This window comes from Gracilinanus agilis, chromosome 2, assembly GCF_016433145.1.
Source record: "Gracilinanus agilis isolate LMUSP501 chromosome 2, AgileGrace, whole genome shotgun sequence".
Taxonomy (NCBI): domain Eukaryota; kingdom Metazoa; phylum Chordata; class Mammalia; order Didelphimorphia; family Didelphidae; genus Gracilinanus; species Gracilinanus agilis.
In genome coordinates this window covers 292,593,860-292,609,570 of record NC_058131.1, presented here as the reverse complement: position 1 = coordinate 292,609,570, position 15,711 = coordinate 292,593,860, and the positions used below count along the sequence as shown (strand labels likewise).

General features: G+C 36.1%; 1 protein-coding gene across 2 annotated transcripts in view; it reads right to left on the bottom strand.

The window, feature by feature from the left end:
• Window positions 1-639: 639 nt before the first annotated feature.
• The window catches only part of LOC123237306 (liver carboxylesterase 1-like), a 50,630-nt gene continuing 35,558 nt past the window's right edge, over window positions 640-15,711 (bottom strand). For both annotated transcript variants that reach the window (XM_044664140.1, XM_044664141.1), the window contains exons 9-14: window positions 14,885-15,025; window positions 12,586-12,666; window positions 11,537-11,684; window positions 3,246-3,377; window positions 1,264-1,336; window positions 640-1,127 (exon numbers count right to left, since the gene is read on the bottom strand). In XM_044664140.1, the coding sequence (XP_044520075.1) occupies window positions 950-1,127; window positions 1,264-1,336; window positions 3,246-3,377; window positions 11,537-11,684; window positions 12,586-12,666; window positions 14,885-15,025 (753 nt within the window). In that variant the 3' untranslated portion in view covers window positions 640-949. The remainder of the gene's footprint in view (window positions 1,128-1,263; window positions 1,337-3,245; window positions 3,378-11,536; window positions 11,685-12,585; window positions 12,667-14,884; window positions 15,026-15,711) is intronic.

Genomic DNA, 15,711 nt, shown 5'->3' with positions numbered 1-15,711 from the left:
CCTTCTCATTTCCAGATCTCCTGTTCTGATTGGTGAGTACCTCATAAGACCCACTATATCAGGCCAACTTTAAGCATGCTTTGTTTTATCCTCATTCTCAGCTCAACAGATGCCTTGCTACTGCTTCCACAATGCACTGACTTTCACAATGTGGTCCCTTCCCCTGCCTAATTCTATAACCATAATTGAATCAATATCATCATTGCTTTTGGAAAGGATTTGTCACTCTGTTCCTCTATCCTCTACTCTACCATTCTTGTTACTTTCTAAACCAAAACCAAACCAAAACAAAAACCCTCTCTGACCACTATTACTTTTTATTTGTGGTCTTCTTATATTAACATGCAAATTGGGCAGGGACTATGGCTATGATGTGTTCTTATTTGTTATCAGGCATGACTTTACATTTGTATTTGTATCCCAAGTTCTTGGCTCATAGTAAGCACCTAATAAATGTCTTTAAATTATTAATTATTTGATTCATCTCTATCTGAATGTCTAAATCTAAAAATTACATTGTGACATCAAATATCTAATATATGTCCATGAATAGAACATGGGCATGAAGGATAATAGTCTTATTTTAGGGAAGAACTTATTAATCTCAATAGCCAAGACCAACACACTGACACAAGTAGCAAGAATTCTAAATAAAATGGATTTTATTTAGTACAAATGAAAGTTAGCTTCACCAACTAAAAGCTGGTTCATCAGAGCATTGAGAGGAGAAAGTAATGTTAGACTTTCTGTGGTCTCCAGTGCTTAAGTTATGTTCACCTCCCTCCATCAGGCTGACATTCTGCTGATTCAAATTTTTCCCCCTCTACTTTTATGTCAAAAAGCTTGCTGACCACCAAAGGCCCAAACATTCAAACCAAGTAAAAGCAAAAGCTCTTGCTTTCTGGGTCTGTTGAGGCTTCTTTACTACCTGATGGCAAACCACACTAGATTAAAGCTCAATGTGTTCTCTCTTCATCTCAGCTGACTTCTTTGACATGATATCAGTCCAAAATTTCACTTCTTTGTCCTTCAGTTTTTTGCCTACTTGGGGGGTGATGTTAATTTGGAGGTAGTCTTCATTCTGATTATAATCAGGCCATTTTGGCAGTCCTTCCCCATTAGGATTTCTGGAAAAATAATTAATATTTTAAAAATAAAAAATAATCATTAAATTAGTAGAAGTGTTTTTAAAAAGGGAGGGGGAGATACCTATTAAATATGCTGAAAAAATCCCTAGTAGTTCCTCTATGTTACCAATCTTACCCATTTCGAGCAAAGTTGGCCCAATATTTCATCACTGTCCTGCTAAGTTTCTTCTCTTTTTCTGGAGATCCTCCTGAAAATGACAATTGAGGATAACAGGGTGTGACTAGAATATTTTTAGGAATAAAATTGCAAGGTATGTAAATAGTATCCATCTCATGATCCTTTTATACCCATTCCAATTTATGAGTTCTCCTATGACCCCTTTGAATAATATATATATATATATACCTCGGCATGTCCCCTTCAGGTGATGCTCTAAAATAGATCCTCTCTGTTTCCTTACTATTATCTCCTAATCCTACTTGGATCTCACCTTCCTTTTCTCCTAAGATAATTTTCAGAAATCATCAAATGATACCTAAAAAGGATCCATCAATGGAATGTTCTAGGCACTTAATAAATGCTTGTTGATTAACTGATTGTTCATGATATTCTTTCTCTGGCAATGTTATCAGAATCAGAATTCAGATGGGCTTCAGGTGAAAAATACATAGTCCAATCCATCCTGAACCTGAATCCCCATTATAACATTTATACCATCCAGCCTTTGCTCTAGTGATTAGAAACTGATAACCTCATGAAACAGAACAAGGACACTTTGGGCCATTTCTAATCATTTGGGAATCTTTCTAACTTCAAGCTAAAATTCATCTTTCTATAACTTCCATGCACTGCACCTCTGTTGACCCAAGCAGAACAAGGCTAATTTCTCTTTGAATAATTGAAGAAAAAACTGTCAAGGTCCCTAAAGTCTTCTCCTCTTCAGGTTAAATGTTCTGCTTATTTCCTTCAACCATTTCTCATATGGTAAGGTCTAAAGGCCCCTCATTATCCTTGTTACTTTTCTTGGATGTTCTCTAGCTTGTCAATGTCTTTCCAAAATGTGGAACCAGGACCTGAGCACAATAAACAAGATACAATCAGAACAAGGAACACTGTAGAGATACTGTCATCTCACTTACTCCACACATTGTACTTCTCCAAAAGTCATTTGTAACTTGTGGCAAGAAGAAACTCTGGTTCAGTGGTAACACATAAGCTTTAGGATAGCTTGAGTGGTGAAATGAGCTTGGAGGCAGGAGCAAAAAAACCTTTATTCTAGTTCTACTTCTGCTACTAAATTGAGGGAATGCATTTCTTCTCTCTGGACTTATTTCTTCATTTGTAAGGAATGGCTAGTAACCATTCATTAAATAAACTCTAGTGGCTCCCTATCTCCTCCAAGATCAAATATAAAACTTCTATTTGGCATTCAAAGACCTTCATAACAACCGGTGCCACTCCTACCTTTCCAGACTTCTTTACAACTTAATTTCTACCACCTCCACCCCATTTACTCCGCCATCTAGTGACAATGGCCTCTTTGCTGTTCCTAGCACAGCAACTTCTATCTCTCAATGGTACATTTTGACTATCTGTCTTCCATAACTGGAATTTGTTCCTAACTTCACTTCAAAGCTCAACTAAAATTTCATGTTTTGAAAGAAGCCTTCCTTGGTCCTTTTTAATTTTAGCACTTTGCTTTTGTGATTATCTCTAACTTACCCTGTGTATATCTCTATTAATATTGATATATCAATCTATGCATGTAATTATGTATATACATGTGTGTACATATATGTGTATATATATCTATACATATCTCTATATGTATGTAGGCATGTATGTATATATATGCGCACACATTTAGTTTAGTTGTTTGTAGAACACAGCTGTTGTTTTCCTTTCTTTGTAACCTTGTGCTTGGTAAAGAGTAAGTACTTAATGCTTATTAATTTAATTTAATTTCTTGCTTCATAGAAGATTATAGGAGCATCAAGTAAGATAATTGACAAATTAAAAGGGTTAAGAAAATATTAAAGTTAAATGATATTTTTCAAATAGCTAGTAGGTGATGCTTTGATAATGTTTTTTATAGCAAATGGAAATCTATTGTAATGTGGAAATATCCTAGAGGGATTTTATTCCTACACTATCACCTTTCAGAAATGGAGCCCCAAAGACAGAGAAAATTTCATCCCCATGGTCTGCCATCACTGTTTCTGGTTTCAAGTTTTCTGAGAAGCTTGGCCGATGTTGAAATTCATACATGTACGTGGGTGCACCTGATGCTGAAAAAAGAAAAAGTGGAAAATTCAATATATGACATTTCCTACCCAGGATGTACTTACTTAAAAGGGACCCTAGGTCCCTCTTTGGAAATCTAAAATAATTTTGTTTGGGGTTCTTATTAGTTTATTTAATAGGAGACTCTAGGTTCTGGGTACGTAGGAGATCCAGAGAAGCTGACAGACAGGCAGGTTGTTGGCAGGCTCTGATAGACATATGATTTTTTTAGTTTTGAAAACGATATTCAATGGTAATTCAGTAAGAGACCTGCATCCCTAATCATAGTATTTTAGAGTTGTCTAGGACCTTAAATGGTCATCGAGGCTCATCTTTCCAATAAGATGATCAGAAAATATGTCATTTCTTATTCCAGGTATGAGGTAACATTATTCTATCCCAAGAGAAGTTGAAGATTCACAGAATTTCACTGCTGAAGAGGACCTCAGTAGCAATCTAGCCCAGTCCAATACCTGACAAAGAATCTCACAGCAACCTAATCAATAAGTAGTCAGTCTTCATCTGCTTAAAAACCTTAATGCATTGCTGGTGGAGTTGTGAACTGATCCAGCCATTCTGGCTGGCAATTTGGAATCATGCTCAAAGGGCTATAAAAGAATGCCTGCCCTTTGATCCAGCCATACCATTGCTGGGTTTGTACCCCAAAGAGATCATAGATAAACAGACTTGTACGAAAATATTTATAGCTGTGCTTTTTGTGGTGGCAACAAACTGGAAAAGGAGGGTATGTCCTTCAATTGGGGAATGGCTGAACAAACTGTGGTATATGCGGGTGATGGAATACTATTGTGCTAAAAGGAATAACAAACTGGAGAAGTTCCAGGCGAACTGGAGAGACCTTCGGGAACTGATGCAGAGCGAAAGGAGCAGAGCCAGAAGAACATTGTACACAGAGACTGATATACTGTGGTAAAATCGAATGTAATGAGCTTCTGTACCAGCAACAATGCAATGACCCAGGACAGCTCTGAGGGATTTATGGTAAAGATGCTACCCACATTCAGAGGAAGGACTGCAGGAGAGGAAACATATAAGAAAAGCAACTGCTTGAACGTATGGGTTGGGGTGGACATGATTGGGGATGTGGACTCGAAATTACCACACCAATGCAACCACCAACAATTTGGAAATAGGTCTTGATCAAGGACACATGACAAAACCAGTGGAAATGTGCGTCGGCCATGGGTGGGGGGAGTGTGGGGGGTGAAGGGGAAAGTAGGAGCATGAATCATGTAACCATGTTAAAAATGATTATTAATAAATGTTAAAAAAACCTATTTATCGAGAGAACACACTTCATTTCAGAGCAGCCCATTCATTCCACGTTTTGATAACTTACTGGAAAGTAGTTTTTCTTTTGATTAAACCCAACTTTGCCTTTTTTGTAACCAATCCTTCACTCTCACCTTTAGTCTTTGTAGATAAACAGCATAAGCCTAATCTTTCTTTCACAAGATCACCCTTTAATTACTTGAGGAAAGATATTATGTCCCTCCTGAACCTTCTCTTCCCCAGGATAAAATCACTAATTTCCTCAAAGTTTAGATTTAATTTGTTTCATGATACTCAGTGTCATCCTTTGCACATTCTCCAGTTTAATAATGGCCTTACTATCTGTCACAACCAGAAATGATCATAATATTCTACAAGATGTGTTACCAAGGTAGGGTACAGTGGAACCACAAATTTTTCTTTTCTAATCACAACTGGGCCCTTATAAGAGTAAGGCAAAATTAATTTTCCCAGATTCTATCAATTCACTATCCCAATATCCTCACCTCTCCTCAAGCTTTTCACTACCCTATCGGAGAACCTTGACTTGTGTTTCATTGAAAAATATTGAGAGTATTTGTCAAGATCTCCGCCTTCTCTCTTATGCCTCATATAATTCAAATATCTCATTCAGCCTCCTTCACTCTGGTCTTAGATCAAGAAGTAGTTCTTGTGAAATGAAATCAATTTACATGCACTCTTGATTCTTTCTCCTCCCATGTTTTCCAGTAAATTCTCCTTTATGTTCATCTCCACTCTCTGGCTCCTCCATCTTAAAAAAATAAAATCTCACATGATATGATCAGCCCCTGCAGTTATCATCCTAGTTATATCTACCCCACCATGGCTAAAATCCTTGAGAATGAAGACTGTCAATGTCTACATTTTCTTTCCTCTCATTCTCTTCTAAATCTTCTACAGTTTTTTAATGGAGTCCCAACATCAAAATTCAATGGAAACTGTCCTCTCCGAAGTTCCCAATGTTCCTTCCCTGCATGAGGACTGATCTTTTCTCATCCTGATCTTCCTTGACATCTCCGTAACATTTGACACTTGCTTGCTTTCTCTTCCTGGATAATCTCATCTCTAAGTTTTTGTGACACTGGTGTCTCCTAGTTCTCTCTATATGACTGTTTCTTTTTCTTCCATCCTGCTCACACTCACTAGCTGTGTGACTCTAGGCAAGTAATTGCAATATCTGAAGGTATTGGGGGTTAGTACAGTTTACTGAACAGAGATCATCTAGCCAGATCTATAATCTAAGACGAGCACAATATATAACAAGTGCAATATGTTAGGACATGAAGTTAATTTAGAAATAAAATATATTTATACTTTTTAATCTAGAATTTTCAATGAATCAAAGAAAACTCAAGGATTCATTTCCTGAAATTCCAATGGGGCCTATCTAGGTTAAATAATGTCCTTTGCCCACAAAATGTTCCTCTCCCCTACATAAAAAGTTTCTTGATCTATATATCCTATTAGGGAATCGTAGAGTCAGAATTTGAATCTGATTCCCCAACCCTGAGGGCACTACCCTTTGTTTTTTAAAAAATATTTTTATTTATTTTATTAAACATTACCCAATTAAAATGTAAAACAATTAATGATTAAAAATATTTGACTTCTACATTCTCTCTCTCTTCTCTCCCCCTTTCTGAAGAGGGCAAGCAGTTCAACTTTAATCATATATGTGAAGTTATGCAAAAGAGATTGATACCTTTGATTTCTTCTGAAAATTGCCTGTTTATATTCTCTGATCATTTGTCCTATTTTTAAAAATTTGACTCAATTCCCTATATATATATATATATATATATATATATATATATATATAGAGAGAGAGAGAGAGAGAGAGAGAGAGGAATTGTAACCTTTATCAGAGAAATTCATTACAAATTTTCCCCCACCTTCCTGTTTTCTTCAAATTTTTCACTTCATTAGTTTGTGCAAAAGCTTTGTAATTTCAGGTAATCAAAATTAACTATTTTATTTCCCATAATTTCCTCTTTTCTTTGGTTTAGTTATAAAATCTTCTTTTATCCATAGATCTGACGTGTACATTTTTTCATGCCCCCCTAATTTACTTATATCACCCTTTATTTCTAATAATTTATCCTTTTTGATCTCGTATTTGTGTACAATATGAGACAGTGATCCAGGATTTCTGCCAAACAGTTCTCTGGAAAGGCTAGCCTGTCTTTTTAAAAAATATTTTTTCATTGATCCTCTTGATATTCTTGATCTTCTGTTCAAAATGAATGTTGTTATTATTTCTTCTAGCTGTACAAAATAATTCTTTTGTAGTTTATTATGAAACTAAGTATAACTAGAATTATTATTTTTATTATTCTGGCTGGGCCTATCCATGAGCAACTGATATTTCTCCAATTGGTTAGGTCTGCCTTTCCTTGTGTGAAAAGTATTTTATAATTGTTTTCATAAAATCCCTGAATGTGTGTTGGCAAATAGATTCTCAAGTATTTTATACTGTCTACAGGTATTTATATGAAATTTCTCTATTTATTGCTGCTGGGTTTTGTTTGCAGTGAATACAAATGTTAACAATTATATGGGTTTGTTTTATAGCCTGAAACTTTACTGAAGTTGTTAATTGTTTCAACAGTTTTTAGTCAATTCTCTAGGTTTCCATATCATCATTCACTAAGGAACGTGGTCTATAGTTTTCACTTTGTTTCTGCCCTTCCCAGTCAAGATATTAAAACCATATTGGTGTCATAAAAGGAATTTGGCAGGACTCCTTCTTTACTCACTTTTTGCAATAGTTAAATTGTGTTGAGATTAATTGTTTCTTAAATATTTGATAGAAGTCCCTTGTGAAGGTATCTGATCCTGGGAAATTTTTCTGAGGGAATTAATTGATGGCTTATTCAACTTATTTTCCTAAGGTAGGGTTACTTAAGCATTTTATTTCCTCTTCTGTTAATCTGGACAGTTTATATTATTGTAAATATTCTTCCATTTGATTTAGATTGTCAGTTTACAGGTATGTTTTATTGGGTAAATAACTCTTAATAACTACTTTAATTTCATCTTAATTTATAATAAATTTACCCTTTTCATTTTCCATGCTAGCAATTTGATATTTTTCTTTTTAAAAATCAAATTAGCCAATGGCTTACTGAATTAGTTTTGTCCCCATGAAACCAGCTTCCATTTTTATTTATTAGTTGTATTTTTGTTTTCACTTTTTTAACTTCTTTGACTTGAAGAATTTCAATTTTTATATTTAATTAGGGATTTTAAATTTGTTCTAGATTTTTTCAAATTGCATTTCTCTCTTTTATTGATATACATTTAGATATATAAATTTTCCCCTAATTACTGCTTGGGTTGAATCTAAAAATATTTAGAATGTTGTTTCATTGTTGTCATTCTCTTTAATGAAATTATTTCATTATTTCTGTGATTTGTTCTTTGATCCATTCATTCTCTAAGATTAGATTACTTTATTTCCAATTAATTTTTAATCTATGCTTCCATAGCCCTTTATAAAATGTAATATTTATTGGTCATTGTTAGCTTTGTATGGAGAAATTCAAGGTCCTTCCACTAATATAGTTTTACTTTCTATTTCCTCTTGTAAATCTTTTAGCTTTTCCTTGTAGAATGTGTCTGTTATACTTTTTAGTACATATATTTTTAACACTAAGATTATTTCATTATCTATAGTCAGGATTCAAAATGAAGTCTTCTTCCTCCAGATGTCTATTCTTTTTGTTGTTGTTCAGTCATTTTTGCAGGTGTATCTGACTCTTCATGACCCCTTGGAGTTTTCTTGGCAAAGATACTAGATTGGTTTGCCATTTCCTTCTCTTAACTCATTTAATAGATGAGGATCTAAGGCAAACAAGGTTAAGTGAATTGCTTAGGGTTACACAGTTAGTAAATGCTGAGGTCAGATTTGAATTCTTAAAGATGGGTCTTCCTGATTCCAAGCCCTGTGTTCAAGCCACTGTATCACCTAGATGCCCAAGTTTTCCTCTACCACCCTTATTTAATTTTGAATTTTTTTTGTTCTAGGAATTCTTGTTCGACTTTTGTTCAGTGCCCCCTTCCCCTCCCCACCCCCGGCTTTGTTGTAACTGTTTTGACTTCATGGTCTTTTTTTGAATTTATGTCTTGGTATATATGTGCTCACATACTCTCATCATAGTAGTTTTTTATGGTCAGAATTGGCAAACAGTTGCCTCTCAGGGCTCCCACTCCCTCTCGACTGAAAGTATTCCTCTCTTCCCTTAAACTATGATCCTGAAATGGGTATAGGCATGGAGTTGTCAAAGTGTCTGACCCTAAATCTAGTGTTAGCACCAAGTCATCCTCTAATCTCTTTCTGACCAATTGCTTGATCTCACCATCTCTGGCTTGGATTTTCCTAAAATTGCTGTTGCTTCTGTCTCTATCACCTAGTCCCAGCTCTGAAGTTTAATATGTGGACTCCAAACCAGCTTCCTCCCCTAAGTTACAGATCTGTCTCTCTCCAATTGCTTGTGTTTTCTTGGGCCAGAAGAAGGTCTCATTACTAGGTGTTTTTTGTTTGTTTGTTTGTTTGTTTGTTTGTTGTTTTTGCCTCTGCCACTTCAGAATTTGAGGTTTTATTTTAAAGTTGTTTGAATGGAAATATTGGGAGTTTAGCTAAGTGGGTCTCTGTTCTACCATTTTGGCTCTCCCTCAAGAAGTCCCAATACATTTTTTAACTATACACTTAATTTTATTTGTTTCTGTGAACAAAATTCTATCTTTTCTTCCAATCACATACCTCCTATTATAAAAAGAAAAAAATCAAAACCATGTGACAAATATATATAGTACACACTTCCATATTGGCCATGGCCAAAAAAATGTATTCTTATTCTTCATCCTGAATTCATCACTTGTTTGTAATGAGGTGGGTAGCACTGTCCTCTGGAGTGGTAGTTGGTCAATGAATTGCTCAATGTCCTTAAGACATTTAAAGTTATTTGTGTTTGCAATGTTGTTATATTGTTTAAATTATTCTCCTGCTTCCACTCATTTCATACTACATAAGTTCATTAAAGGAATTTACAAAAATATCCCAGGAATAGCTTCTTGAACTTGACCTTAGTATTTTTTAACAAATTATTTTTTTTCAAATGTAAAAACAATTTTTCACAATTGTTTTCTGACATCTTGTGATTCAAATTCTCTCTCTCTCTCTAAAGTCCTACTCTTCCCTAAGGTGATAAAGAGGCTCATATAGGTCAGTGATGACAAACCTATGACACAGGTGCCAAGGATGGCACACAGAGCACTCTCTGTGGGCACTCAGCCACCCAACCTGCCCCCGCAAGTTCATTACTAGAAAGGCAGAGGGACTCAGGAGGAGCTGCTCCCCTCCCCTTCTCCACTATGCCTATCAACATTTTTTCACATCACAAACCCCACCCTGCCCAGCAGCCCAATGGGAGTGCATAAGGGGTAAGGTGGGTGGCTCACAGGTGGCAGAGCTGGAGGGTACTGGAGCACTCTCCCTCCTCCTCTCTACACTGGCTGAGGACATTCCTCACTTTATCCACCTCTCTGCCTAGCAGTCCAATGGGAGCTGGTCTCCATCACTGACCTAGGGGGTGAGTTTGGGGAGGGGCATGGCACTCCATTTCTAAAAAGTTTACCATCCCTGATATAGGCTATGACAGTGTTTCTATATTTCCTGTGCCATGACAAAAGATATATCACAATACAATAAAAATGTATGAAGGAAATAAAGTGAAAGATGCCATGTTTTGATCTATAGTTAGATTCTAACAGTCCCTTCTTTGGCCATGGATAGCATTTTTTTAATCATGAGCACTTTGGGGTTATTATGGAACTTTCTTTTTCTCATGGTAGTTTAGTCCTTCACAGTTGATCATTATACAATTCTTGTTATTGTATATAATGTTTTCCTGTTCTGTTCATCTCACTTTGCATCAATTCATATAATTTTTTTCTAGGTTTTTAAAAAATCATTCAGTTCATCATTTCTTATCATGCAATAGTATTACATTAAAACCATATATCACAGCTTACTCAGTTATTCCTCAATTGGTGAACATTCTCTCAGTTTCTAATTACTTGCCACTACAAAAAAGAGCTGGTAAAAGTGTTGTTATGCAAGTCGGTACTTTTCCCTTATCTCTGACCTCTTTGGGATATAACTCAATAGTGATATTGTTGAGTCAAAGGACATGCATAGTTTTATGGCCCTATGGGTGTGGTTCCATATTGCTCTCCAGAATAGTTCTATAAGTTCACAGTTCCACCATCAGTGTGTTAGTGCCAATATGCTTTCTACTAAAAAGGTAGCCTCTTTATTTTGCCTCTGTTTAGAGTTTGGTCTAAATAGCTACCATACTGAATGTTCAACTCTGCCTAATTGTTGGGATGGATAAGGTCAACTGTATTACCACTGATTATTACTCAGGAGGGGGCAGCTGGGTGGCTCAGAGGATTGAGAGCCAGGCCTAGAGACTGGAGGTCCTAGGTTCAAGTCCGGCCTCAGACACTTCCAGCTGTGTGACCTTGGGCAAGTCACTTGACCCCTATTGCCCACCCTTACCACTCCTGGGCCAAGGACGGTCCCTAGCCCGGATGAAAAAAGGAGGAGGGTTGGGCTAGCAAACCCACCCTGTAAAAACTACATCTGCTAAAGAAACTGCAACCTAAAGTAGGAGCAGCTGGGCTAGCTCAGTGGATTGAGAGCCAGGCCTAGAGACGAAAGGTCCTAGGTTCAAATCTGGGCTCAGACACTTCCCAGCTGGGTAACCCTGAGCGACTGCGTGACCCATTGCCTACTGGTTGTGGCCCTATGCTCCTAGAATGGAGTCCCAGTTACTCAGGAACTTACCTTTGTGAAATCTAGCCAACCTCACAGATGGAATTCCAAATATCAAGTCTCCCATCAAGTTCACAAACTGGTCTTGTATTTTAATAGGATCAATTGCCTTTCCAAGATATTCCTTAATTAAAATAGGAATAAGGTCTTTGGGGATTTTCTGGAATAATAAAAAAAGAAGAAAAAGAGAAAAATGACTGGCTTTTTATTCATTCATTTACTGGCATGCTCACATAAGATTGTACCAACTAATAGCTTTTCACAACAGCATTATATCATAAACAACCTGTAGTATAAAGTTATATTACCTTACTATAATATCATTTAGCCAGTGCCCATTTGTAATATAGCTACTGGACTAAATGCTCTTTGAAATATCATTTCATCTAATATGTTTTTGTAGAACCATTTGTCAATTTTAGGGGGAGAACTCTAATATGAAACATGTATATGACAGGTCCCTTTGTTTTATGCATGTTGGAGGCTATACAGCTGAATAAAATAGGATTCCTGTCCTCAAAGAGATTACAGTCAAACATATCATATGACAAGTATATGAGATATGAACAATGTATTATGAGACTTCTTCAGAGAAGAATTAGAGTACTGCCATCCTAGAGGGAGAGAAAGAATACAGAAGGATTCTTTCCATGCAATCTTTTAATGACCTTTGCTTTTACAATGAGGAAAATCATGCTAAATTTTCTAGTCCTTAACCAAAGGAGAGAAATATTAAATAAAATATTGCTCCTTTGAGTGTTTTGTCTCTCCTGAAGGATGGGATGCATCATGGTGTATTAGAAAATATATTGGATTAGGAATCAGAAGACCTTATTTAAGCCCTGGCATAAACTAACTATGTAACCTTATGGAAATCAATTCCCTTCTCTGGGCCTCAGATACTCTTATCTTTAAAATAAAAGGTTTGTACTATATGGTTCCTATTGCCCCTTGCATAGTTAGAATCTATGTTTTAAGATTCTATCAGCCTTTCCAGCTTTGACATTCCAAGGCCCAAGTCTTCTCCCATCTCTGAAATTATAGAGTTCTATATATCTTACAACAAGTGGGTAGGTGCTCCATAATAGGTTTTTTGCTGTTTCTTGGTTTGGTAAGCCATCTGAGAAAGGGAACTCCATCAACTGCACAAAAACAGTCATTTCACATAAAAATAGAAGTTAACAAATGAAATAAAGCAGGCTTTATGAAATAAACAAATAAGGAAAACATTTTATCTTTCTCTGAGTTGAATTAATGAATGAATTTACTTAGTTTATAAAATGTCCCAGGAAATATCTAAAGTGGATATTGGGAGGACATTTTTTAAAGTATGAAGCTAACAAATGCCCCACTTCTACCCAGCTAACAGGCACATCCATTAATATGGAGATCCCTCTGATGCCCAGATTATTGGACTATATGAAGCTACTAATTTCCTGATCATCAGGGTTTATTAAGGTAAGTAGGTAAGGGGGGGATTGAATCTTCAAATCATTTTAGCAGTGCCTCTAGAAGTATCCCATACGCCTTTTGTGATTCCTGAAATTCTAGCATTAAAGTAAACACATGAAGGATATGTACCAAAAAAATACACAGTGACTAAGGGTAGGGCACTAACACATGGGTAAATAAGGAAAGGCATATTAAAGGATGTAGCATTTGAGCTCAGTCTTTGGGGAAGCTGGGATCCTGAGAGGTAGAAATAAGGAGAGAGAGACAAACATAAGGAAAGTTTTTCAAAGGTGCAGAGACAAGAGAAGGTAAAAAAGGCAAGAGAAACAACTAGTTTGGCTTGGATACAAAAGAATAGTGGGTAGTTGGCCTAAAAAGACATGTTGGAGCCAGAGTAAGAAGGATATATGATGTGATAGGAGTATTTTATTCCAAAAGCATTGGGAAATCATTGAAACTGGCCAAGTAGGGCAATGATTAGATCTGCTCTTTAAAATATCACTTTTGCAGCTTTGAGGAAGGATTAGAGAAGGGCAAGCCTAGATATAAGGAAACAAATCAGAGGTTATTATATTAGACTCTAGGCAAGAGGCAATGAGGGCTTTGACTAAGGTTGTCATGGCACAGAAGAGATACCAATGGCAGAGATGTGAAGGCAGAATGAATGAGGCTTGTTCACTGACTGGATAAAGAGAATGAGTGAAGAGTCAAGAAGAATGACTTGCAGATTTTAAACTTGTGGGATTGGAGATGGATGGGTTTATGGGAAAAGATACAGCTCTGTTTTAGACATTTGAATTTGAGATGCTTATTGACATCTAGATATAAATGTGAATTAGACAGTTGAAGATGTTGCATTGAAGCTCAGGAAGAGATGAAGAGTGCATATATCAACTCCAGAGTCACCTACAGATAAATGTTAATTGAATACATGGGAACTGGTAAGATTGCCATGAGTATTGAGAGAAAAGAAAAAAAAAAGACCCAGCATTAAGATATACCCATGTACTAGGGCAGGCCATGGGTAATGAATCTATGAATACAAATGTGAAGGATTCCTCCAATAAGCAGTTCACATTGAATAGTGCCACCAAAAATAATGGGAGGAGAGAAATGAATGAGTCATGTCAAATGTTACAATGAAGTCAAAAAGGGCAAGTTCCTTTTCAGTAGTAGCTCTGTGATCCTCTAATCCTTCCCAACACTTAAGAGGGAATACATGGGAAAGATTAGTTGAATGAATGTGTATGTTTGTGGGGGTTGGGGTTGGGGATTGGGGGAAGGATTCAGTGGGAAAGAAGGTAAAACAAAAAATAGGAATAGAACTGGGCTTTAATCCTAGTTCTACCACTAATTCATAAAATCCTTCTGTGTCTCAGTTTTACCTTATATAAAACGAGAGGTTTAGAATAGATGCTCTCTAAAGTATCTTCCATTTTTAATGCTCTAGTCCAGTGATTCCTAAAGTGGGTGCTACCACCCCCTGGTGTGTGCTGCAGCGATCCAGGAGGGTGGTGATGGCCACAGGTGCATTTATCTTTCCTATTAATTTCTATTAAAATTTAAAAAAAATTAATTTCTAGGGGGCTAAGTAATATTTTTTTTTCTGGAAAGGGGGCAGCAGGCCAAAAAAGTTTGGGAATCGCTGCCCTAGTCTATGACTGATCCAATGTTAAATACCAGGTTTGCCACCACAACCATTTTATTGCTGCATAGCGCTAGTGCTGGGTTGAATGTGGGGGGTGGATTGGAATTAACAGATTGTCTCTGTGTTAAACTATAGTCTATTTCCCTAGTTTAACTACAAGGAAACCCTGGTCTTGTAATATTAAGCATAATAATAACTTTTAAAAAGGGAAGCATAAGATTCCAGAAAAAAAAAACAAAACCCAATAACAATGTTCTCACAGTTGGAAGAATCCAGGCAAATTCATGATTGTTGATTCCTATGATAAAGGGAACATGATTGAACTTCTTTTCAGCCAGGAGCTCTTCAGGACTTTGAGGTAAAAATACTCCATCAATGACTCCAGGTATGAAAGAAATTTTCTGGAAAAGATTGGGAAAAAACCCAACTACTTTATCTATTTTATAATACTAGAAGGGAAGAAAAATAGTTGACTCATTATAGGTATGAACGATAACCCTTAGGCTGCTGTGTTCTCATTATCCAAGGATAAGATCAGCAAGGAAAAGGATGTACAGCTTTTCTTCAGACCTCTGAAACACAAGGAATTTTGAAGGCTGTGTTTGTGACTCACAAATAATCAGTTCATTGAAGAGCTAATTATTTTTTACTATAATATAACTGGTTTCAGCTCAATGGCTCACAACTTTTGAAAAAAATTAAGTTAATGGAGTTAACAAAATAAAAAATGTATTTTCTTTTTCTGAATTTAACAAATGCCCCAAAAGAGCATTTCAATATGTAAAGTAGAATTTTTAAAGGATCAAATATGAAATTATAGTTTCTTTTACAACTTGTTTTAATAAAAGTGTACTTATCATTTATAAAGCTATCCTATTTGTCTGTTTTCTCTTTGAACCTCCTCTGTGCATTTGACTATCCTTTGTCCATTCTTTTTTGGCAATACCATCATTGGCACCCCTTGTTGCCCCAAATAAAAAGAGGGAAGAACAATCATTAAAACAAATAAACAGGCAAGTAAAACAAATCTACATATGTACCATGTACAAAAATATATGCCTCATTCTACACCTTGGTTCTATCATCT